The 26,859-nt window shown below is 39.3% G+C and overlaps 2 protein-coding genes across 4 annotated transcripts in view; one reads left to right on the top strand and one right to left on the bottom strand.

The window, feature by feature from the left end:
* MTFR1 (mitochondrial fission regulator 1) overlaps window positions 1–11,843 on the bottom strand; it is a 50,318-nt gene extending 38,475 nt beyond the window's left edge. The window contains exons 1-2 of one of the 2 annotated variants that reach the window (XM_057735493.1): window positions 11,703–11,843; window positions 973–1,112 (exon numbers count right to left, since the gene is read on the bottom strand). In XM_057735493.1, the coding sequence (XP_057591476.1) occupies window positions 973–1,035 (63 nt within the window). In that variant the 5' untranslated portion in view covers window positions 1,036–1,112; window positions 11,703–11,843. Of the gene's footprint in view, window positions 1–972; window positions 1,113–11,606 lie in introns of both variants that reach the window. The other variant, XM_057735494.1, reaches the window with a different exon arrangement.
* An 11,445-nt stretch (window positions 11,844–23,288) lies between these two features.
* The window catches only part of ARMC1 (armadillo repeat containing 1), a 36,233-nt gene continuing 32,662 nt past the window's right edge, over window positions 23,289–26,859 (top strand). For both annotated transcript variants that reach the window (XM_057736143.1, XM_057736144.1), the window contains exon 1: window positions 23,289–23,487. The gene's annotated coding sequence lies outside the window, so the exon portion shown is untranslated. The remainder of the gene's footprint in view (window positions 23,488–26,859) is intronic.

The raw sequence follows: 26,859 nt of genomic DNA on the forward strand, positions 1-26,859 counted from the left end.
CTTCCTGACTTTCTGGAAAATCCTTTTGCTGTCTGTACCAAAATGTTAATGAACTTATGTAGCCAAATGGTGGTAAGCAGCAAATGAGAAAGGTGGTATAGCTGCACTAAGTGAAGTTCAAAACATAAGATGTAACTGACAAAGATGAAAGAACTTTACAAACCATTTTCCTATTGCTTATCCTCAAGATAATCTCAAAATTATGCAACTATAAAAAAGGGTACTTTTTGGTCCTTTGCTTTTTATCTTCAAAGAAAATAGATGGGGTGGGGGAATTAAAAGTTCAACAAGATTCAAAGAGACACAAATAAAAACAAAAAAGTAAAAGTAGTGCATTAGAAAGTATGCTCGTATTCAAATTATGTCACCTGCCTATAACTTTAATGAATACAACTTAATTCCATGTCACCAATAACAGCGAATTTGAAAATGAAAAACAACTATTCCACAAAATATGCTTGGCACAAGTATTGCTCTAATAACGTTACACTGGATCTGAAAAAAAAATTATGTATAAGTAGAAAATACTTTTAAAAATGTCAAGATCAGAACATCTTTGGCACAGAATAAACGTATTATACTAATTTTTTTCTTCGTATCCATAGTTATATTTTAAGAGACAGGATTTACCTTTTACTTTAAACAGCTGTGTGATAAACCACATTATAAAAGCATTCAATATTAATAGCTCTATAACATTCAAAGTTGTCAAGCATTAGTTAAGCATTTTACTCAATGATTTCTCTCTATATATATCACTAATAACAAATGCATTGCTTATAACAGTCACATGAATATTGGTTAAGGTTTCAATGTAACCCATCCCTTAATTAAGATGCTGGGTAAATATTCACTGCCATGATTCAAATAGTAAGCAAATTAAATAGTACATATGTTAGCCTTACATTGAGAATTTTTTCTGAGAAAAATGAATCTATGTCTGGATTTTAAAAATGAATTTTGAGCACTCACCGATTGCATGTTTCCAACCTGTTGAAAAACCATCCTAATTAGGCGTTTAACCCAGCCAAGCATTTAGATGGCAAAGTCTCTCCAAATTTGCATTTCAAGTTCCTCAGGCATACATAGCAGCACATGGTCCATAAAGCACACTGAAATTTTAAGATGCAAATACTAAAGTGAAATAATTATTATTTACAATCATTACTGTCTACAACACGTCTCACAAAGTAAGACTAGTCTACAACATCTTAAACCTTTGTGTATAAATCTACTTAAGAAAAAAAATTTTGCTTGTGATCAGCTTTAAATAAACTAACAAAACAATTTTTTTAAAGTATTTCTTTTCCAGTGGGGGTTCTACATTAGAAGCAACAAAAATCTACTGTGGCTGACTTAAGTAGAAAATATATTTATGGAAAGTCACCTAGAAAATAACAATCTTAGAAGAAACATATAAGCTACATAGCCAGGAAAGACATCCAAAACTGCAGCAGAACTGGTCTTGGGAGACACCACTACAACTGCTACTGCCACCCCAGACAGAACAGAATTTACCAGTTCCCACTTTTCTGTCTCACTGGCTCCTGAGTTGCTGTCCATACTGGCAGCATTTGCTTGGCTGAATCTACCTGGCTATAGTTACAAGCAGATTCTGCCTCCCACCAAAATCATAAAGGAATTCCAGAAATATAAAACAGGAATTCAGCTGCCAGGTCAAAAATAATGACAAACGACACTCACTGGCACTACATCCCCTGCCACTCACCCTCCTCCGCTCCCCATCAATATACTATATATCTCATAGAATTATGAACGCATATGCATACACCAGTTTACTTGAAGTGTTGGTTTCCAACATGACAAGTTTACACCAGACTATAAATCAATGTGCTACTTCCCTGTCAAGGAAGCCATTAAAAAAAAAAAAATAGCAGTGTCCTTAATGATACACTTGATTTACATTATGATATAAGCTTATCCCTTTGTGAACCAGAAATAAAGTTTGCTGTCTACACTGAGAAGAACTTGATGAAGAATTATAAAGAATGGGGTGGGGGTGGGGGATAAAGATGCCACAAATATGCAGATACTGGGTGAAACACGAACTAGAAACAGCCCAGCCCTAATGACAGATCAAAGTATGTAATGAAAGAGTTCTAAGCACTGACAGGAACATGTAATTTATTGAAAACTAAGAAATGGTCATGACTAGAACTTTGGTGAAACAGATATATTTTAATACCACCCACATCTATAACTGCCTATAACAATGAATACTCTGAAAGGTAATGGGAATAAAAAGTGCAAAGGGCCACAGATAAGCTGGAGACGATTGACTAAGAAAACTGATCAGAGAAAAAGGATGGTTTATGCAGGATCTGAAAACCTATCATTTTTAAAAACTGAGATATAACTTACACAGATAAGTACACAAATTTTAAGTATGTCCAGCTTGATGAATTTTTATATATGTATAAACCTGTGGACCCTCCATCCAGGTCAAGACATAAAACATTTAAAAAACTCCAAGAACTCTCTTGGGCCTCTACTCAGTCGATATCCATGCCTCACCAATCTAACTACTACTCTAACTTTTACAGCCTATCACCTTTGCAGGCTGCATGTACTCTTTTGTATCTGACTTCGTTCACTCAACGTTGTCTGTGAGATTTATTCACATAATTTGTGAATCACAGTTCTTTTTCACTGATGTGCAGTATTTTGTCGTGGTACTATATACCACAATTTACTTACCCAGTTTACTGGGGGCTTGTCTGTTTTTTTGTTTTACTTTATGGAAGTACAGTTGATTTACAATGTTGTGTTACCCAATTTACTGTTCATGAACATTTGGGTTGTTTTCATTTTTTAGCTACTACAAATAAAGTTGGTGAAACAATTCATGCACATAACATAGCTAGGTACACACAAGAACAAATTTCTCTTGGGATTTCTCTGGCAGTCCAGTGGTTAAGATTCCATGCTTCCACTGCAGGGGGCACAGGTTTGATCCCTGGTTGGGAAACTAAGATTGCACATGCCGTGCTGTGCGGCCAAAAAAAAACAACTAACTTCTCTTGAGTATATACCCAGAAGTAAAACTGCTAGATCATAAGATATTTAGAGAAAGATATGTAGCTAAATCTTTAATAGAAACTAACACTTTTCTGAAGTGATTGTGCCAGTTACACTCCCCCAAGCAGGTATATACAAGAGCTCTAGTTATTCTATTGGGTTGACCAAAAGTTTTGTTCATTTTTTTTCTGTAAGATGGCTCCAGTGGCATTTAGCTGTTAGATTTTGTTAGATTGTATGTGACAGCTGTCATATTAGCACACATTTAAAAAAACTTACCAAAATTGGTGAACTTCTGTGTAGCCATTTTAATATGGAACGTGGAAAGAAAAAAAGCAACATTTTGGGCATACTGTGCTTTATTATTTCAAGGAAGGTAAAAAGGCAACTGATGTGCAAAAAAAAAAAAAAAAAAAGATTTGTGCAGTGTATGGAGAAGGTGCTGTGACTGATTGAACATGTCAAAAGTGGTTTTCGAAGTTTCGTGCTGGAGATTTCTCGCTGGATGATGCTCCATGGTCAGGTGGACCAGTTGAAGTTGATAGCAAACAAATTGAGACATTAATTGAGAAAAATCGACGTTATGCCACACAGGAGATAGCCAATGTACTCAAAATATCCAAGTCCAGTGTTGAAAATCACTTGCACCAGCTTGGTTATGTTCATTGCTTTGATGTTGGGTTCCACATAAGTTAAGCAAAAATAAAACCTTGACTGTATTTCCGCATGCGATTCTCTACTTAAACGTAATGAAAACGTTTTTAAAACAAATTTTGTGACAGGCGATGAAAAGTGGGTACTGTACAACAATGTGGAACAGAAGAGATCATGGGGCAAGCGAAATAAACCACCATGAACCATGCCAAAGGCCAATCTTCATCCAAAGGTGATATTGTGTATACGGTGGGATCAGAAGGGAATCCTCTATTATGAGCTCCTTCTGGAAAACCAAACGATTAATTCCAACAAGTACTGCTCCCAATTAGACCAAATGAAAGCAGCACTTGACAAAAGCATCTGGAATTAGTAAACAGAAAATCTTCCATCAGGATATCACAAGACCACATGTTTCTTTGATGACCAGGCAAAAACTGTTGCAGCTTGGCTAGGAAGTTCTGATTCATGTGCTGTATTCAGCAGACACTGTACCTTTGGATTTCCATTTATTTACGTCTTTACAAAATTCTCTTAATGGAAAAAATTTAAATTCCCTGGAGGACTGTAAAAGACAGCTAGAACAGTTCTTTGCTCAAAAAGATAAAAAATTTTGGGAAGATGGAATTATGAAGTTGCCTGAAAAATGGCAGAAGGTAGTAGAACAAAAGGATGAATACGATGTTCAATAAAGTGCTTGGTGAAAATGAAAAACGTATCTTTTATTTTTACCTAAAAACCAAAGGCAATTTTTGACCAACCCAATACAATCCTTGGTACTGTCAACAGTCAATACTTGGTATTGTCAGTCTTTTTAATTTTAGCAATTTTAGTATGTTCTTCACAGGTTTTGGGGGCATTTTGAAACCTTTCATTAAGAAGTGTCTTTCACTCATGTTTTTGTTTTTTAAGACTTTTTTTTTGATGTGGACCAATTTTAAAATCTTTATTGAAGTTGTTACAATACTGCTTCTGTTTTGTTTTGGCTTTGTGGCCACAAGGTATGTGGGACCCTAGATCCCCAGGGATCGAACGATGGAACCACATCCTCTGCCCTGGAAGGCAAAGTCTTAATCACTGGACCACCAGGGAAGTCCCTTTCACTCTTTTTTTAGCTGGATACTTTTTTTAAAACTATTTTTAAAAATTATTCTTGCCAGGAAGAAAGTCTGTACTAGAGATAAAGATTAGGGAGCACTGGCTTAGAAAAGGGAGATGCAACCTAACTCAGTGAAAGCGCTAACTCACACAGAGTAAGAAATGAAGCCAGGATAGAAGCCTCAGGAAATACTTGAGGATCAAGTAGAGAAAACAAAAGGCACTGGGAAAAAACAATCAAAGAGGTAATAGAAAAATGAGAGAGGTGGTCACACACACACAAAAGGAAATTTCAATAAGGGGAATGGTCCTTGTCATTGATAAAACGCAGAGGAGAGGTCACATAGTTGGTGGCCTCCTACAGCCACCCTTTCCTCCAAACTTCTCCACTGTGCTCTCTGAAACCCTATTTGAAGATAAGCAACCCCTCCCTCGCTGAACTGAAACTTGGCTGTCCCTTTAGCTGCTTCAAAGCCTTCTCAAAGGGTCCTGTGCTTGCTTATTCTCTCCCACTTTACATCAAGGCTGTTTCCAATCAATTACTGCCGTAAGCTATTTTTAAAACCCTCCCTCAAAGGCAAAAGTTAAGGAACAACAAAATAGATCAGTGGTCACCAGGGGCTGGCAGTGGAGGAAAAGGTTATTAACTATGACAGAGCACAAGGGAAGTTCTGGAAAAATGGAAGTAATCTGTATCTTGACTGTGGTGGTGGTTACATGACTGTGTTCATCAAAAAAATGATGAATTCACTGCCAAAGCAGTGAATTCTGCTGTATGTAAGGTATACCTTCACTTAAAAAAAAGGAAAAAAAGAAAGAAAAAAAAAGCTCTCCTTAGGAAGCAATGCTTTATCACCCTCTGTCCCTCATTAGGGTTGACTTAAGGACACTTGAGTCATTCCCTATCACTTAGCTATGACTTCAACTGAGTCTTCTCTACTGCAAGTCTTTCCCTAAATAGAATTCTGCACTTTGGCCTCATCAATAAACATATCTTATATTCTTGCTGGTGCTAGATGACTACAATATTTAGAGAGATGATGCATGCAACAGAGTACTGTTTGAGTCTATTTATATAAAGATCTAAAACAGGTAAAACTAAAAGCAAGCTAATCATAGATTATTATTTTTTTTTAATTTAAACTTAGGGTTTTTTCTTTGCTGTTGTTTTATTGTTGGAGACAGAGGTAGTGACTGGTAGGAGGCCTGAGAGGGATTTCTGAGGATGCTGGCAGTGTTCTATTTCTTGACATAGATACTTGGATGTGTTTCCTCTGTAAAGGCTTAACAAGATGTACACTTACATACTTTTCTTAATGTAAGTTATGCTTCAAATAAAAGTTTTAAAAACACACAGAGCCTTTGACCAAGTTATACAACTTTCAGGAATTAAAATAGATGGCTAAGAATCAGGCTGTACTTTGTTTTCTAGGTTGTGTGTGTGTGTGTGTGTAAAACTTATGATGATGGTATAGGCTTATAGTCTAATCTACTCTAGCATAGACTAGACATATAGAAATATAGTGCAGAAATATAGTGGATAGGGGGAGGTAGCTGGCATGGCAGCAGAAGAGAAAACCAAGACTAAATGAGAAATAAACTTTGAAAACAGACTTTCTTTTCCCCCCACAAATACTATGAAAATATATAATAGTGTACAGGTAGACCAATTAAAGTGTACAGCAATCAAATGAAAGATAATACAGCATAAATTGTTTCAACTAATACAGTATATATTTTTGAGACAGTTACAATAAAAAAAAAGTTATTAGCAACAGTTTCACAATAAACCTGTTAACAGTGATAACAAAGTTGTCCTTAAATTTAAAATGTCCAAAACTGGGGACTTCCCTGGTGGCACAGTAGTTAAGACTCCTCATTCCCAATGCAGGGGGCCCGGGTTCCATCCCTGCTCAGGGAACTAGATCCCACGTGCACACGCTCAAGAGCCACAACTAAGGAGCCTGCCTGCTGCAACTAAGACCCTGTCAACCAAATAAATAAATAATAAAAAGTAAATAAATAAAATGCCAAAAACTTTAAAAGCTACAACAGTACGTGAGGCTTATTTTTATAAGGTCTTTGAGAAGTATTCAAGGAAATGGCCATTTAATTATCTTTACAATATAACAGAAGAGTGTGACCTGGGGGTCGGAGGAGTCTAAAAAGATGAACAGAACATTCTTAGTTATTTGGTTGGCTAAATTATTGGAATAAGGTTTCCTGTTCTCAGAAAACTGAGAGATGAGGTAAACCATATCAGTGCACCCCAAATGACAGTCTACATTCTGGTTACAAACAACCATGCAAAAGAAAAATAAGGACCATGAAGTAAAAAAAAAGTATTCAATTTAAAGTTACTGTCCTTTATTTTGATGGGAATTCCCTGGTGGTCCAGTGGTTAGGACTCAGCGCTTTCACTGTCATGGCTTGGGTTCAATTCCTGGTTGGGAAACTACGATTCCACAAGCTGTACAGGGCATCCAAAAACCCCCACAAAAGTTACTGTCCTTTATTTTGAGAATGTCCTTCTTAACGTTTTTGGTGTGAAATGCTTTTTCTTTTAGGATATGGATACAGTAGATGAATGTTATTAGATTTTTTTTTAAATGCTTATTTATCATAATAAAAAGCTGTCAAAGCCCTATCCTACTTTCTGGAAATTAAACTTGAAATTCAAGTCTAGTGACCACTGCTATACTTCACTTCAGTCTGGGCTGAGACTAAGTCAGAACACTTTACCACACTATAAAACAACGACATAGTATTCGACCTATGGGTAAAATTTACTGGCAATATTTTGAATTAATATTCTATACTATTCAAGCGAAATTAAGTACCCTGCTACACTCCCAGTACCTAGCACAGAGTCTGAGATATAACCAGTTTAACTTTTTCCAGTTCACAAATGAATAAATCTCATGACCTGTTCTACATCTCTCAACAATAAAAAACTGTTTAGATAAGAAACCTAAGAACATAACCTAATTAAAACTTGATGAAAAGTCTCTCAAGTTAATGGGCTATAGATATGAAACTGAACTTCTGAAGGACATTTTCTGTAACAATTTTCAGAGGTTAACTTTCTCTCCGTATGCTATAAAAGAGATTAGAGGTAACCTTATATTTCCATTTAACTAGATGTGCCATTTTCATATGAGGATCTCTGAAAAATAACCCTACTGTGCATGACACAGGAATTTCCTTAAAGTGTTATTTTAAGCATTCCCAAATGAATTAAGTATTCTGGCATCAATTTTAAAATAATCTTTTGAAAAGACAGCTCAAATATCTTAAGTGGTCCTGGACATCAGCAGAAACAAACACTCACACTACTTGGAAGTCAGTAATATTTTTCACTAACTACAAGTGCTTCCTTGGGCCAAGCAAATTGATGAAAATTCACTATAAAGGTGATTCTGATAAGTTGTATAATAATTAGTCCCCTACATATTATGTGTATAAAAAATTGCCTTAAAAAATTGCCTTATGGAAAAATTCAGTAAATTATACCTTCGTAAGTAAAGGTGTTTATTTTGTTTCAAATTAACAATACTTTTTATTTATTTTTTTAATTGAAGTACATTTAATTTACAATGTTGTGTTAATTTCAAGAAAGATGTTTAGTTTTTAAAAGCTAGTTAGGGTAGTTACTGAAGTATTAGTTGTAAAAGGGAAACTCTAGAGGCAAACTCAATGTCCATCAATAAGGAAATAGTTAAAATAAATTCAACCCATCTATTCTAAGTTTATGGTCATTAAACCAAAAAGAGCTGGGGCTTCCCTGGTGGCGCAGAGGTTAAGAATCCACCTACCAATGCAGGGGACACGCTTTCCAGCCCTGGTCCGGGAAGATCCCACATGTCTCGGAGCAACTAAGCCCGTGAGCAGCAACGACTGAGCTAGTGCTCTAGAGCCCGAGAGCCACAGCTACTGAAGCCCTCTCGCCTAGAGCCAGAGCTCTGCAACAAGAGAAGCCACTGCAATGGGAAGCCTGTGCACCACAACGAAGAGTAGCCCCCATTCACTGCAACTAGAGAAAGCCCATGCAGCAACGAAGACCCAACACAGTCATAAATTAATTAATTAATTAAATAAAGAGCTACACATGAAAGGATTTCATGATAAAAATCGAAGTGACTAACATGATTTTGTTTTTAAAAAATAAAACAAAGCACAGAAATAGTGGTGAAATAGATATTTTATGTACACACATACACTGAAGAAAAGATCTGAAAAGATGCCAAAGCTTAACAGTGCCTGTGTCTGAGGCCTGGTGATGGAATTCTCCACCTTTTCTTCTTTATACTTATGCAATTCTGTATCATTATATGGTGAGATGAGTTTCACTTTTCCTTGCTTATCTAAATTGTGTAATTTGTATCAACAGTACATAATAAACATAAAAGAACAGATCAACAGCTGAGTAGTTAACATTTCAAAAAGCAGCTATGTAGTAATAATACCAAGACACCTAAGAAAACAAAGGGGTAGAAACTGAAGTTTACCAGCACATCAGAACCTACTGCACCACTGTACCGCGCTGTCTATCTCTTCCTCTCTCTCACTTTTTTTTTTTAATTTGGCCCCACTATGTGGCACGTGGGATCTTAGCTCCCCAACCAGGGATCAAACCCCTGCCCCCTGCACTGGGAGTTCGGAGTCTAAACCACTGGACAGCCAGGGAAGTCCCTCTTCCTCTCTTTCAGACTATTTTTTTCCCCTCCTCCACTCCTTTCTCCTTATATCCATAAATTCACCAGTTACCAACATCTATTTTCACCAGGTCAATTCACTAATTGCTTCACATCTCAGGTGAAGCCATTTTTTTTTTTTTTTTTGCACATGGGCTTAGTTGCTCCGTGGCATGTGGGATGTTCCTGGAGCAGGGGTCGAACCCACGTCCTCTGCATTGGCAGGTGGATTCTTAACCACTGCGCCACCTAGGAAGCCCCAGGTGAAGCCATTTTTGACAGAGGCAGCTCACTATCTCCCTATGACTGTGATCATGTCACTTTGCTCAAATTCAAACTCCTTAAACTTGGCACTCAAGTTCCGTCATGTGTGAGTCTAACTTTACTTCTAGACTTATGAATGACTCCCCTACAGTAGGAATCTTAAACACCAATTTAACAGGTCTTCTTTACTGTTCTCTGAACAAGCCCAGCTGTCTTTTTTTCAGTCCTTACTCCTCTACAACTACTTGGATGAAGATGCTGAGAAGCAGCGTTACATTTAAGAAGAAGGATACAGATTTAAGTATCCAGTATACATTATTTGTTAGACTATTCATCAATACATATTTTCCCCTTCTCCCTTCCCCTTTAATTGCCCATATTCTATAGAATAAAAATTTTTAATTCTATTTATTGAACTACACGTATATACTTTGCTCATAACTTTAAACTCAACTGTATTAACCTTTTATTGTTTCAAAGAAACAAAAATACCTATCTTACTATTGTACTCAAAAATATCCAGGGTTTTTGTTTTTGTAGGGGGTTTTCCATTATGGACTTGTAGCTCAACAGAATTTTCCACAGCAGTTAACATTTATTCCACAATTCTTAGGACATTCAATTATGGTTAAAAGAGCAAGAATTCTGCAGTGACCAGGGTCAGCATCCTAAATTCCAACCCCCTGCTCCTTACATCAGTGTGACCTCAGGCAAATTGCTTAACCTCTTTAAGCTTCTTTTCCCCTCACCTGTAAAACGGGATAATACCTACTTCACAGAGCTATTGTAAAATGAACAGGTGGAAACAACTTCACAGTGCTTCATACACACCAAAAACTCGGAAAATATAAATTATCAATACAGAAGAAAGTTTTTTTAAAACAAATAATCAATACTATTATTACTACTCAAAGCAGTAAAGCTACAGACAAAACTGGATTATCTGGCACCTTCGTTTTCAGTGATTTTGAAAACCTGAGCACCAGGTAATGAAACTGCACTGTCGGATAATTGCCCACATTCTTGCAATGCAAACTAAATTAACGCTGTCTACGCCTTCAAGTCTGCCTTATTTTACTCAACCTCTCTAGAAAGCAAATGGCTGGAAAAGAAGTATCATTAATGTCCACGAGAAATACGTAGAAGAGATGAAACGATATGTCCGGGATACACTTCAAAATAACCCGGGGAGAGGAAGCAAGCCTGGCCATTTAGGACTGATACTTGTTGAGCCTGGGTGGTGGGTGCACCAAGCTCTTCACACTGTTCTCTTGGCTACAGCTGACTCTAAGGATTTCCATAATAAAATGGGTTTTTTAATGTCCAAAGGTCAATTTTTTTTTTCCTTTGGGGCTTAATGCAAATCCTGGCCCTGGTCAGGAAGACACAGTGGGAAAGTTCTGGCAGGCGAGAAGTGAAAGAGTAAGGCCGGCCAGCCGAAGCAGGTTGAACCTCCCAGGCCGCCAGGAGGTGTGCTCCTCCCTCCCAATCCCCGAGGCCTGGCCGGGAGGTGCGCCCGCCGAGTCCGGCCGCCGATCCCGGGAAAGAGCAACACCCACGGGAGCCGCCGCAAAGGGCCTTCCCGACGGCGGGCGCGGGCTCCGGACGACCGACCGAAGGCCGGGGAGGCAGGGGGCCGCTGTGGGGTGAGCGGGTGGCTGGGTGAGTCCCAGCCTTCGGGGCAAGTCGGAGAATTCCCCCCGCTCCGCCAAAGCTCCGGCCCCACCCGGGCCCTCAGCCACCCCGGCTGCCCCACATCACCTACGCCTCCCTTCAGCCGCGGCGCAGACGCCCAGCCCACCCGCGGAGCCCGCCGGCCTCCCCGCCAGCCCGAACCCGGCTCCTTCAAGCTCCTACCCTGACTGTCACCAGGGTTTCCCACCGCCGTGAGGCCCGGGGACAGCTCCTCGACCCCACACCAACCGCTTCCCAGAGTCGCCACCGCCGCTTTACCTCCGCCGCGCGGCAACTAAGCGCCTTCTTCGCCAGCTCTGGCTTCCAGCTTAGGGGTCCTGGGGCGTTGCTGCCAATCACCCAATCTCCGCCCCGAGCCCGCGCCAGGCTGACCAATTAGCGGCTTCCTCGGCCCGGAGGCGGGCACTGAGAGCCGGGAGCGGAAGGTGAGGGGACCGCCGGACGCGTCTGGGGCCGCCTTTCGCAGTGTGCGCACGCGCGGAGCTCGGCCGGTGCGCGCGCTTTCTCGTGGACGTTCGCCTTTTGTCTTCACTTCTCTGGCCTAGGCAGTGCTTTGCAAAGCTCAAGCTGTAGTTGTGTAGGAAGACCCACATTCTGAATGTAGCCGCAAGTGTGTATTACCTTGAAAGAAGCTGGGAGTCTTAAGCCCTGGTTAAACTAACAAATGAGCCCTTCCATCTCGCGCTGTAGGGACTTGTGCTCACCCGGCCCTTCTGCCTTAGACAGACGTCGTGTCCCTGGGTGTGTCTGTCTTTAGAGGGAGTGAGGGTGTGGGGTTGTACAAAGTGCCTGATGGATGAGGATTTTACTTTACTAAGTCGTCAGTCCCAGCATCTGTTTAGTCCGATTCATTGGGACACATGGTTTTTAATAGTTGAATATCCTAGGACACTCTGGATTTCAAATTATTCTGTCATGAAATATGGTTATTACATTTATAGCTAACAACATAGTAAGCATGGTAACGCGTGTAGGACTGATAAAAGATTCACATGTGGCATGAGAAACCTATTTATGTATGGCCTTTCAAGAGGCTGTTGCTGACTGGCTTGATTGGCTGTTTTTCTTACCCTCCCATTGTAATTGATCCCAGAGGTCGGTCTGCAGGCATCAGAGGGCTGATGTTCTTATCCCGGGTGCCCCAGCCTCTCTCTGGCAAGGGCTTCCCTCCTTCAGCAACAGCATTAATTCATTTACTCAACAAGGGCTTGTTGGGGGCCCACTGTGACAGTACAAAGATTTGAAAAGCTTTGAACCACGCCCTCAGTGAGCCTACAGGCTAACAACAAACTTATATAACCAAATGTTATAATGGAGGTTTGGAGGGGGCCAGGGAGACCTGCCTAAGCCTGCACCGGGTTCTCAGGGAGCACATCCGGAAGGAGTGCATGCTTGGGCTGGAACTTGACAGAAGAGCAGGGGCGCCTGAGCTAAAGGGGCGGGGGCAAAATATGGCGGCGTTTCTGACAAAGTTCAGCTGTTTCTCCTGAGATCTTTGCAGGGTGGATTTAGTGCTAAGCTAATGAAGCTTGTCCTAGGTCCCATGACTTGCACCAGCTCTTTCCAAGACCCAAGGAGGGCCCCTAGCACTGAGTTCACATGTTCATATGTAGCTTTCAACTCTTTCAAAGGGAGATGTCTTAAAGCTCTCCTCAAAGTGAATTGGTCAAGGCTTTTTTCCGTTCCAGTTTTCTTTCCTTCACACTTTCCTTCATCCTAGGTGCCCTGGAGTGGCCCTGGGCATTTTGGGGGATCTGGTTGAGGGAAGAAGAGTTGAGATGAATTTGAGCCACTTCTCTGATAAGTTATTGCTGACTCTCCCAGTGTTGGAATGGCTTCCACGAATACTCCTAGCCATTGCTTTATCCAGTCTCACAAATGGATGTGTCCCAGGGCACCTGGCAATAGAAGTATGCAGCTGGTGGAAGAAAAAGAAGGTTTGAAATGTGCTCAGCCAGGGACTTCCCTAGTGGCGTAGTGGTTAAGGATCTGCCTGCCAATGCAGGGGACATGGATTCGAACTCTGGTCTGGGAAGATCACACATGCCGAGAAGCAACGAAGACGATGCACCACAACTACTGAGCCTGTGCTCTAGAGCCTGTGAGCCACAACTACTGAAGCCTGTGAACGTAGAGCCCGTGCTCCAAAACAGGAGAAGCCACCACAATGAGAAGCCCGAGCATCACAACGAAGGGTAGCCTCCCCTCCCTCTCTCCACAACTGGAGAAAGCCCGTCTGCAGCAAGGAAGACCCAATGCAGCCAAAATTTAATTAGTTACTTAATTATTTTTAAAAAAGAAAGAAATGTGCCCAGCCAGAAGCTAATCTAGGCAGAAATTTTCCAGTCATCACACCTTTAAAATTATAAGCAGGGTGCTTTACTTTTTGTTTTTAATCAACTCTATTTTGGAATAACTTTAGATTTACAGAGAAGTTTACAAAGATAGTACAAAAATTCCTGGGTACTCCTCACCCAGTTTCCCCTAATGCGAATGTCTTACATTATCATAATACATTTATAAAACTAAGGAGCCAACACTGGTACAAATTCCAGACTTAATTCAGGTTTTACTAAACCTTTTTCTGTTCCAGAATTCAATCCAAGGCACTGCATTGCATTTAATCATCATGTCTTTTTAGACTCCCCCAATCTGTCAGGCTTTCTGAGTCTTTCCTTATTTTTCATAACCTTGACGTGACCATGACAGTCTTGAGGAGTCTGGTCAGGTATTTTGTAAAATGTTCCTCAATTTGAATTTGTCAGCTATTTTTTGTTCATGATTAGACTGGGATTATAAGGTTTGGGGAAAATACCATATGGGTGAGATGCCCTTCTCATCACATTGTATCAGAGGTACGTGATAACTTAGTCCCTGCTGATGTTAACCCTGATCACCTGGACCATGGTAGTGTTTGCTGGTTTCTCCATTGTAAAGTAGCATTTTTTCCCCCTCTTTCTATGTTCTCTGGAAGCAAGTCACTAAATCCAGCCCACACTAAAGGAGAGCAGGAGATTAAGCTTCACCCCCAGAGTAGAATATCTATAAAAATTATTTGGAATTCTTCTGTAAAGAAGATATGTCTTTTTCCCTGTCCCACTTTTATTTATTTGTATTCACTCATTTATTTATAAATACACATGTATATTTATTTTATACTTCATTTTATATATGTATTTTTAATAAATTTATTTTTTATTGGCTGCCTTGGGTCTTTGTTGCTGCGTGGGCTTTCTGTGGTTGCAGAGAGCAGGGGCTATTCATTGCAGTGCGCAGACTTCTTATTGCGGTGGCTTCTCTTGTTGTGGCGCACAGGCTTCAGTAGCTGCGGCATGTGGGCTCTAGAGCGCAGGCTCAGAGTTGTGGTGCTCAGGCTTAGCTGCTCTGAGGCATGTGGGATCATCCTGGACCAGGGCTTGAACCCGTGTCCCCTGCATTGGCAGGTGGATTCTTAAGCTCTGTGCCACCAGGGTATTTTATTTTTTATATTATGATTTTCATCTTGCTCAGATTGTTCCAGCTTGATAATTGGAAGCTCTTTTAGGTTGGTTCATGTGTCCTTTTTGCTTTTTTTTTTTTTTTAATTTTATTTATTTATTTACCACACTGTGCGGCATGTGGGATCTTAGTTCCCCAGCCAGGGGTCTAACCCGGGCCCCCTGCATTGGGAGGCGGAGTCTTACCCACTGGACCGCCAGGGAAGTCCCTCCTATTTGCTTTTTGATCATCATCTTTTTTCTTGAACTACTAGAGTCTCCAGGCTGATCTTGTATTTTTCCTGCCCTGGCATTAGAGTCAGCCATTTCTCCATTTCTTCAAGGAGTCTTGGAATCCTATTTAGAAACCAAAATCTAGATCCTGGGTGTACTTGTTGCTCCTGGGGTATCATTGAATCTAGCCCATCTTAGTAGACGTATATTACCACCTTGTTTTTTAATTCTTTGTTTACAACCCTGTGATAGGCCACAAAGATCTCTGCCTGGTATTCGTGCTCTTGTGTAATTTCCTCTCCTTGAGGGTGGACTGGACCTAGTGACTTCCTTCTAATGAATAGACTGCAGCAAGAATGATGGGATGTCGTTTCCAAGATTAGGTTACAAAATGATTGTGGCTTCCATCTTGCTTGCTGTCTCTTGGTCTCTCCTTCACTCATTCTGAGAAGCCAGCTGCCATAATGTGAGCTGTCAACACAGCAAGAAACTGAGGGAGGCCTCTGACCATCTGCACATCAGCCTATAAGAAACTGAATCCTTGTGCAGCCTTTATATGCCTCCAGATTCCTAACAGGAAATTAAAGGATTATAATGCCATTATTTAGATAAAGACATTTATCATTATTAAGTGTATATTAGGCAATAGAAAGGTGACCAAGACCAGTTGTGGGCCAGTTTCTTTGTAGAGATTTAACAAGAGGTTAGATTCCCATTTGTTCATATTGGTTGACGGTGAGGCAGAATTCTGTTGTAGAAAGACTGAGGGTTTCGAAGTCAGACAGCCCTCTATTCAAATATGCCTCTGCCACTTACCAGCTGTGCAGCTTTGGCAAGCCAGCCAGCCTCCATGGGTCTCAATTTCCTGACCTTAATTTCCTGACAGTGGAGAAAATAGTCACCCTCAAAGGGCAACCCTGAGGACTGATTGTGTAACGTTTATAAAATACTAAGGGCAATGCCTGCCTTATCACAAGGGCCTAATTAATAATAGCCGTGAAGGACAATCAGTTCATGTGATTGTGACCCAGACATTAGTAAAGTAAGGGAAGGACGAATGTCCAAATGTGTCCATCAGTCTGTTTCTCGCATCAGGTTTAATGACAACCCCATTTGGTGTGATAGGTTGAATAATCTGCAAGTCTTACATAATACTTTCTTTGGAAATCAAGACCTTTCCTCTAGATCTGTTTTTTACAGCTCTGATTGCCTATCTATAAAAAAATATATCACACTGAAATGGACCTAAAGAGGTAATGAGTTGGAATCTAGGAAAATCTAGCTGGTAAAAGACCACTGGGTAGAACAGTGAAGTATCCATGTGAGGGACGCTGTAAGACAAAGGTAGGCTGGATGTGTCTACGAGAGGTGCAGCTACAGGACAGCTGATCAAGGCTAGCTGGTGGGGCAACATCATCTCACATGAGGGGAGAGTTGAAAGATGTGGGTTAATGCATAATAGTTCTTGCGAGTTAATGCATAATAGTTCAGGGCCATTGGCTTCAAGGCTCTGATCATTATGAAATGCAGATATTGTTAACAGAGAATAATGTTTAAACGTACTTCAGTCATGTAAATCTCAGTACAAATGAATGTGTTTTACCATGATGCCCAATGAAGAATTGTTAAGCTACTCTGATTTAATCATACACTGTTGGGTATATTTGGTTGTTATGAGCCTTGAAACTATTTTATTTCTGTCAGGTCAGTGTACAGAGTGACCTGATGTATAGTATATCCTAAAAGAAGTATATTCAAATAGGTCAGAAGTTCACTGCCTTCCAGAGATTGTGTAATTTCCTTCTGTAAACCAGATCTTGGGATAGACAGTGACCCACAGAGCTCTTTTTTATGTTTTTAAAATTATAGTTATGGAAAATGTTAAACGTACACAAAAATAAAAAGCATAGTACAACGAATCCTCATATATCCAGCATACAGCTTCAACAATCAGCCACCCATTTCTATTGGTTTTATCTATACTCTTTCCTGGCCTCTTTGATTCTTTCCTTTTTTTTTTCTTTTGTGGAGGTGATGCCAGGGAATGAATCACAAGGTCTCATACAAGCAAACTCTTTGATTCTTTTGAAGCTAATCTCAGGCATGTCATTTCAACCATAAATATTTCAGTGTGTATCCCTAAAAGATGAGTCATTTATTTTTGTTATTTATTTATTTGGCCATGCCACGCAGCTTGCACGGATATTTCCCCGACAAGGGATCAAACCCAAGCCCCTGGCAGTGAAAGTGCCGGGAAGGAATCTTTGTAAAAACATATCTATACCATTATCAAGCCTGAAACGTTAATAATTATTTCTTTAATATCATCACTTCAGTGTGTACATGCACCTGGTTGTCTTATTATTTTTTATTTTTTTACTGTTGGCTTCTTTGAATCAGAATCTTAAATCCACACATTTGGTGGATATGTCTGTGAAACCTATTTACACAGCAGCTCCCCCCACCCTTTTATTCTTTTGTTTTAGTGAAGAAACAGATTTTCGTCCTGTGGAAATTTCCCACATTCAGGATTCTGCTGATTGCATTCCTGTGGTGACATTTAACAAATTCCTTTGTCTCCTTTTATTTTCTGTAAACTGCTGATAAGATATAAAGGCTTGATCTAATTCAGGTTTGATATTTTTTTGTCAGGAATACGTCATACATGGTGATGTCCACTTACATTAGCAGCTGCATAATGTTCATGTACTTCTTTTTTGTAACATTAACAGCTATTGATAATCACTACCTAGATCTGTGATTTCATTACGGTTTGCAAAATGGTGATGATGTGTTATTCCTTTTCATTTATTAGCTAACTGGTTACCTTGAGGCATGTTTGTAAAGAAAAGCAGGTTGACCTTGTTTCTTAATATCTACCAGTTTTCAGAATCATTATCTCACGTCAACTATTTTGTTACCCTGAAGTGTAGTACATTTAATAAAGGCAAGTTTAATGCTTGGTTTAATTCTCTCTCTCTCTTTTTTTAAATATTTATTTATTTGGTTTCACCAGGTCTTAGTTGCAGCAGGCTGGCTCATTCGTTGTCGCATGAGAACTCTTAGCTGCGGCATGCATGTGGGATCTAGTTTCCTGACCAGGGATGGAAACATTGGGAGTGTGGAGTATTATCCACTGTGCCACCGGGGAAGTCCCTGACTCTCTTTTTATTTAGCAGTGTTCAGAAAAATAAGTTGATTCCTTCAAATTCTCTAATGGTGACCAGTGATGTTTCTTTTATCTTTTGTTTTTTCCAATATTCAAGCACTCCTGAATTTTATTATTATAAATTAGATTTTATCAGATCTTTTCTAGACAGCAGACTTTTAACAGAGAGACATGGGACTAAATATACCTGTACTAAATGTTCTAGGTACGCTATGGAACGTCTTCTTGATACTGGTCTAAGTGCACTCACTCACACTATTTTAGCTAATTTCCACAGCAATTTTGGAAGGCAGGTGCCATGATCTCTCTTTTTAAGAAGAGACTGGGATCCTCAGCAGCAAAGTGACTAGTACAAAGTCATACAGCCAGCAAGTGCTCCCACTCAGATGTGTCTGAACTACGTGGCACCATGCAGCTTTTTTGAATGAGGTCCTACAGACACTGAGTCACTAGGTAGGGCTCACAGGTTGCCCCACCAGCCTTCTGCCTCCCATATATCCTCCTCAGACTGTTTGGTGACCCCCAGTTTGTCACTCTCATACTTGCAAAAGTAGTTCCCTGGAACTGCTAAATACTCTTTCGCCTTTTAGCCTAACACATAGATTTTTGTTGAATACACTTTATTACGTATATGATTTTACTTAATGCAAATTTATCACATTATATATAAAACTATATTTACAACCCCCCTCAGTAAAGTTACCTTCTTTTTTTTTAGTCACGCCACTCAGCTTGTGGGATCCTAGTTCCCTAGGACCAGGGATCAAACCTTGGCCCCCTGCAGTGGAAACACAGAGTCCTAACCACTGGACTGCCAGGGAATTTCCAAAGTTACTTTATTTATTTTTAGCTTTTCTTGGTGTGGTGGGCTCCTAGTCCGTCCCCCAGATCCTATCCTACCTATTCGGGTAATATATGCTGAAAACCTAAATTATATCTCTCTATATATTTTCCATGCTCACACAATAACATATAAAGATATATAAGCATGTGTAGAATATGATTTGTTATTGTTTTCAAAAATCAGATCATACTACATATAATTTTAAGCATCTTACTTTTATCACTTAACATTGTGTCTCTTCCTAGAGCTCTAATTTCCTTTTCCTAATGACTTCCTAATATGTTTTTCATAATGGCGCATGGTCTTGAGATATATCATCATTTACTATAATATTCCACTATTGATATGCATTCATTTGATGTTGGATTTTTTTGTTGGTGTTGTTTCAGGGTGGTTTTTTTTCCCAATATGAGCAATGCTGCAATAAACATCTTTGTTCTTACGGTCTTTATACACTGGTGCTTTTTATTTCTGTAGTTTAGATTCTTGAGAAATGGATTGCTGGGTCAAAATATGTATTATTTTTAATAATAGATTTTTCTAGACTGTGTTCTAAAAGGCTGTAATAATTTACATTTTCCCAGCATTATCTGAGAGTCCTCTTCCTACCCACAATTCCCACCAGCAACTGTGTATTGTTTTCAGTTTTGCTGGTCTGATCAACATCAAGTGATTAGTCTCATTGTTAAATTAATGTGCATTCCCTTAGTACAAGTGAATTAAAATGTATTTTCATGTTTGTTGGCCACGTGGATTTTTCACTTGATTAAAAACCAATTTATTTTCTTTACCCAATTTCCACAGGATTGTTTATGCCCTTCTTGATAATTTGCAATCAACTTTATTTTTTTGGCAGTTCGACTTGCAGCATCTTAGTTCCCTGGCCAGGGATTGAACCCTGGCTATGGCAGTGAAAGTGCCCAGTCCTAACCACTGGACTACCCGAGAACTCCAAATTTTTTTAAAAAATTAATTTTTATTGGAGTCTGGTTGCTTTACAATGTTGCATTAGCCCCCAATGCATAACAAAATGAATCAGCCATACACATACAGATACCCCCTCTCCTTTGGACTTCCCTCTCATTTAGGTACCAGGGTGCATTAGGAAGAGGGAACTCCCAATTTGTAATCAATTGTTAAATGTTACTATCTGCCTACTGAGTTGCAAATTTACCCTCAAGGCTATTATCTATTGACTTGCTTGTATTTCTTTCTTTCATACCAAAAAAAAAATGTTTTTTTTTAAACAAGTCAAATATGACCATTTCTTTTTTTAAAATTTCTTGGTTCCCATTTTTGTTTAAGGTCTCCCCTACTTCTTTGTTGTAGTCTCTAAGATTTCCCTAAAGAATTTTTAATATTTTATTTTTTACACTTGAGTGTTTAACCCATCTGGAATTTAATATTTTGGTAAATGATATAATATATGGATACAATTTTATTTTCATACAATTTTATATTTCAGTGCTTCTATTTATAATTATTTCTCATCCTTTAAAATTTTGTATTTTGACATGTTTTAAAGTCTACATATTACTTTGATAGTATTTGTATAGAATTTATGAAAAAACAAATACATATACAAGAGCTATGTGCTCAGAAAAAACATGTTTTAAGCTGAAAGGGGTGCTTGATCAAAAAGTTTTGGAAACCACTGCACTAGACCATGAGCTCTTTGAGGGCAGTGATTATGTTTTTCCCCATCTTTAAGTCCATTGCTAAGACTGTCTCTGGCACATTGTATGTGTTCCAAAAATGGTTGTTAAATAATTGAATGAAAGAAACTGCCATTATGTGATTCATGTGTCTTAAGCAACACAGTCATTGAGAAACTTGACATTCCAGCTGTGTCCTGTCTGAGGTTAAACACAAGCAATGACTCACAATGGCAGGTAGTATAACTTCACAGGTGTTGAGTTTATACATTTTTAATATGGGAATACAAATTCTTAAAATCTTAAAAAAAGATTTTCCTGTGGTTTATAATCCAGATACTTATGAAACTGGCAATTATTTTTTGTGAATACATTCCCTGCTTTTTAATGTCAGTCACTTACTCTCTGTAATGGCAGTTTGCTAGGAAGAATTGGACTTTTTGATACTATAAAGTCAGAAGTGTGACTATATTTATTTATTTATAGCTACAAATTTTTTAATTTATTATTTTATATTTTTATATTTATTTACTTTTTACAGTAGGTCCTTGTTGGTTATCTATTTTAACTACAGTAGTATGTACCTGTCAATCCCAAATTCCCAGTCTAGTCCTCCCCCCGTCCTTCCCCGCTGGAAACCATAAATTCATTCTCTAAATGTGTGAGTCTGTTTCTGCTTTGTAAATAAATTCATTTGTATCCTTTTTTTTCAGACTCTGCATATAAGCCACATGATATCATATTTGTCTTTTGCTGTCTGACTTACTTAATATGATAATCTCCAGGTCCATCAACGTTGCTGCAAATGGCATTATTTCATTCTTTTTAATGGCTAATAGTCCATTGTATATATGTGGAAGTGTGACTATATTTAATTTTAGATTGTGAACTTCTATAAGTCAAAGACTCTGTTGAACGTATATGCATCAGAGGATTGTGCCAAAAACCTATGTCATCAATTACTAGTCAGGAAAACCCCAAATGTCTTTTCCCTTTCTAATATACAAATTACCCTTAGCAAAAATAGCAAGTTCATTTTCCTGGGTTATTGTTTTTAACAACAATACTGAGCAAAAATTTCACTTGTTCAATAAAATAAGCTATGTTTAACTTGACTCTGCCCTTTGGACTTACATTTTTTACAGCTTCTACATTTATGATTTCTTTTTTCCCTATTTCTTTTCTTTTTCTCCCCACCCCCATTTCAGCAGTTAATTGGTCTGGTTGATTGTTACAAAGAAGGCTGGTGCTTCTACCACGGGACATCACGCACACCTCTTTTCTTCTTTTTCTTTTAGACTCGGTATTCACTTACTACCACTCTCTCGTGACTTTGGGAAGCAGAAACCAGCCAGACATATTTTTGTGTTTTCGTTATTGGTCAAAATGGTGTGGAAGAGGCCTTTTCTACTCAACTTTGCTCCTTTTTGCTTGAGTTTATTAGGAGGAAGAGAAGGATAACCAAGGATAAGGAAAGGCGAAGAAATTTGAGCTGAAGTAACCATTTGGTTTTTAAATTCACTTACAGACGAAATGAAGTATTGCAGACATTAGCAGAGAATACAGCCCGGGATAATTATTCTCACTCACATTCTTTCTCCATTAGGCCTTTCAAATTCCTTCGGACTCTAACGTATGGTACGTGGTAGAATCAAATTGTGAAAGAGAATTCGGAATTTATTCAGTGAGGTTATTGAGCGCAACGGAAGCGTTATACTTAGACTCGCCTGTGGGATTTAAATTACACGTATATTTAGAGAAATATTTAAAAAATTAAAAATCTATACCTAAACAAAACAAAAAAGTGACTGCCATGAGTAAAACAAGTATTTAAACCCTTACTTTGAGAAACTAAATAGAAGACAATGTTTTAAAAATACTTCTTGACGAATTTGAGAAAATTCTCTGATCATGTTTTTTTCCTTACCAAAAAAAAAAAAAAAAAAAATCGTTTGAAAAAGGAGTTTCTATTTAGAAGAAACAAAAAAACCCTGTACTTTGCAACTTTCCTGCCGCTTGGAAGATAGTGCCAATGTTCTTAGTAAAAACAAAAAACATCTGAAGAGATTCTGAATTAAGACTCACAGAAGAGAATGAAATATTACAAAACTGTTTTACTGGAACTAGAAGAGTTGCTAGAGAAGCAACGTTCGATTTGAATTCCTGAAGGCAGGGGCGGAGAGATTCGTCGAGGGCAGGAACACTGGGAATTGTAGTCACGAAAGTGCGACGCTTTCTCAGGGGAAATCAAATTTCATTGCTTAGTGCTTAATGGAAGGAGAGTCGTTTGGTTCAATTCACTCTTCCCGGGTTCTCATTGGACTCTCGGGTTCAACACTTCGGGCATTTCCCTTAGTCACCAATGAACTCTTTAGCCTAAGAAGGCCTTCACGAATTGGATATCTTATCCTTGCTTTGGAATGGTATCAGCCAATGGGAGCGTAGAACCGGCGGAGGTGACTGGGTCATGGGGCAAAGTCTGTAGAGCCTTTCCCCGCCAGTGTCCTCGCTTTTTGGCTCGTAAAGTCAGCCTGGTCGTTTGTTATCACTGAAGCCGCGTCTGCGAACGGAGGGACCAGCTCCGCGCCTCCTGGGTTCCTCTACCTCATCCTTTGGTGTGGGCCTGATGCTGCGGCATGCTCCGGATTCCTAGAGTGCTGGAGCGGTATGTACGGTCCAGGGAGGGCGGACAAAGCGGTGGAGCCGGGAAGGCCTCAGAAAGCGGCCCCTGCACCCTGGCGGTGTATCTTTTGGGCGGGGGCGCTCTGCCTGCCTTCAGGTCAGGACCCAGCAGTGCGTCCCTCCAGGCACTTTAAAGCGCCCTGCTCCCACGTGTCCTTGTGGAAATGTTAGCTTTGTTCACTTGCTCCCCGTCCCGTGCACGTCCGATTTTTACGAACCCTAGCATTATTAATGGGTGTCAGCTCACGTCTTCATCTCTCCAGGTTATTCTTTGGTAACTTTCTATTAGTTTTGTGCCCCTGCGTGTCTACTAAGGGCAGGACATGGTTGTGTTCGGCTTCATTCAAGCGAGACCAGCGTTCGCATCTCTGTATTTGAAGAACAGTTCTTGGCGGCGTTCGTGCATATACCAGCTCTTTTCGTGGTAGTATACTTATGTGGGTACCCCAACACCTGGCGTAATAGAGGTCCCCACAGGATCAAGTATTGTTCTTGTTCGGTAATTGCTGGTGCTCTTATCACCATCTCAAATTCTTGTTTTCTTTGATCCTGACAACCACTCAGGATTATTATGAGAGGAAGCTGAGGCTCAAAGGAGGTAACCCAGCTTCTCAAAGAGTTACACTTAGTTGCTAAGGGCAAGCCAGATCTGATGTCAATGCTTACGTTATTTAAAAAAAAAACAAAAAAACTCGCTTAACTGAATGTGGCTTTAGGTGGTGGGTGTGTACCTTCTGCAGCTCTGTGTATTTATATTAAGTTTAACTCTGTATATGAGAGCTAAATAATCCTTTTGAGTTGAATGGTACATCTTGGCTGAAAAAATCTTTCAGGCAGCTGCCTAATTACAGGTGCCTTACATCAATCACTTAACTCCTAGCTTCTCAAAATGTGGTTCCCTCACTAGCATCATAGACCTCACCTGGGAGCTTGTTGGAAATGCAGAATCTCAGGCCTCACCCCACCTACTAAATCAGGATCAGCTTTTTAAAACAAGATCCGTTAGGTGATGGGAGTGCTTGTTAAAGTTTGGGGTGCATTCAGTGTCTTAAAATGATTTGTGTGAATTGAACTAAACAAAAGAGAAAGTAAAAGGTATACCTTGTGTTATTCCCTACCTTTTCCTGGGCAGATCCTAATTTGAGCCCTGTCCTTTTCAATGGGCTGATAAGGTTGGAAGTTTTAGCTCTTTTGGCTTTTGTTCATTTCAGAGGAACAGGACAGGCTATAACTTTTGAGAATCATTCCCACTGAGTGGTTCTCTAAGTAATCCTTAGATGAAAATGGAGCGCTCCATTTCCAAGTCCAGTGTTGTATACAAAAGGCCACCACCCAGGGTATTGGGCTCTTAAATGTGACTTGGTTCTTGGACCTTTGAGCCAATGATTGGTATTGTAGTTTTCATTTTTGGTAGGATTTGTGCCGGTGACAGCACATAAAGTTCATGCGTAAGATGGTTTGTAAACAGGGATATTCAGGATGTTGATAATAGAGGCACCTGAGAGGCAAACCCTTTAGTCTTATTTCTGTGTACAGGATTCAGTCTGTTGCTTTTTTTTTAATCCTTTTTAAAATTGCCGAAGTAACTATATTTTCATTTTGAGAAAATTATTTGCCAAATGCTATCCTGTTAAAGCCTTGTTTTCTCTGAGTCTTTTATTTTGTATTTGCTTGTAAACTTCAGAAATTTAACTTTTAAAATATTTTATCTGGGATGTGATTTTCCTCTCGTGTTGTGAGTTAAAGATCCTTAGCAGTGGTTTTATATTGCTTAGAAGTTATTCCAATACCATTTATTGAATTATCTTACTATTTTTCATTGATTTTTGACTGCATGTAACTTAGAACCATTATTTATTGAACATTTACAATGTGCCAGATACCCTAAGCTTTTTATGTATATTGTTATTTCATTTGGACAGTATACCATTTGATAGCTACTATGATTAATCCCATTTTACAGATGTAGAAAACTGAGACAGAGTTTAAGTGATCTGCATAAAATCACATTTACCAAGTGGTGGAGCCTGGGTCTGACTCACGTAGAGCCTGCTTTCTTAGATGGAATGTATAAACAGCTTTCCTGGGAGAAGTATCTCTCAACTATCTCCCACCACCCACTACTGCTTTACATCTTTGTGTATTTCAATATATGGGAAAGGCATTTCAGCTTTATTACCTTTTTTCTCCCAATTAACCTTAGTAGGCTTTCTGGAGTTACAGAATAATTTCCCAGCTAGCCTCCCCCAGTTGGCATGGTTTTTGAAGTTAGCATTAAACTAACTCATTAATTTGTGGAAAGTATTTACTCACCTTTGTAGTCTTTTTTTTGGCCACGTGGCATGTGGGATCTTAGTCCCCCAACCCCCCCACTAGGGATCAAATTCGTGTCTCCTGCAGTGGAAGCACGGAGTCTTAACCACTGGACTTCCAGAGAAGTACCCCTCCTCCACCCCGCAAAAAAATGCCTTTACATTCTTCCTAATAAGAAATATATTGTGGAACTTGGTTAATGGAAGTCACTATTTTTAACTTTCTGCATCTGTGAAAATTGTTCCTTGTTATTTTGTATTTTGGCTTGTATGTTTATCATGTTACCTTTTCTAAAATACCTTGTTTACTCTTACGAGAAAAAGGTATGATGAGTTTAAAAGGAAAGTATGGGAAGTGGAATGACTGCTGATCAGTTTAGGAGATAGTTAATAAGATTTTAGCCCAGTTCTAGACTAACTAGCTTTTGTCACCTGGGGCAAATTATTTAACTTCTCTGTGACTGTTTCCTCATCTGTCAAATGAATTACCTCACCTCAATTTCTATTTCATTCTTCTGAGTTTGGCCCACTCAGGGATGGACTGGTGTGGTTAGATTTGGTTCAGATTCACCCTGATCTCCCAGACTCCACTGGCCTGAGGCACTGAGGTCCCCTTCTTGGCTTCTTTGTTTATGACCTTCTTTGACTCCCTCCTTTTTCTTAGGGGATGTTATCTTTTGTAAACCCAGTAAACTGGGTTTTGTTCACAGATAATTTAGGAAAAAAAAGCTGTCAGCTAGCCACTTTTCCCTGAGACACGTGTCTTAGGCTCCAGAAGTGTTCTAGAGGAAAAAGGCACTGGCAGTGTTACAGCTTGAGGAGTGTAGCGAAGGTTCTAAGCTTGAACTGTGGAGATCTTGTTTGCTGTACCGGTGTTAAAGTATGTATTGCTAAAAAGGAATTTATTGGGATAATGAAGATGACATGTTCTTTAAACATTGTGGACACATAAGTAAATTGATTTTGTTGTTGTTGTTAGCTTCTTATGTTCATTTTACTTTTCTCAGATTGTAGAATTGCCAGTTCTTAAGTTTTTTTGTGTG

This window comes from Hippopotamus amphibius, chromosome 5, assembly GCF_030028045.1.
Source record: "Hippopotamus amphibius kiboko isolate mHipAmp2 chromosome 5, mHipAmp2.hap2, whole genome shotgun sequence".
Lineage (NCBI taxonomy): Eukaryota > Metazoa > Chordata > Mammalia > Artiodactyla > Hippopotamidae > Hippopotamus > Hippopotamus amphibius.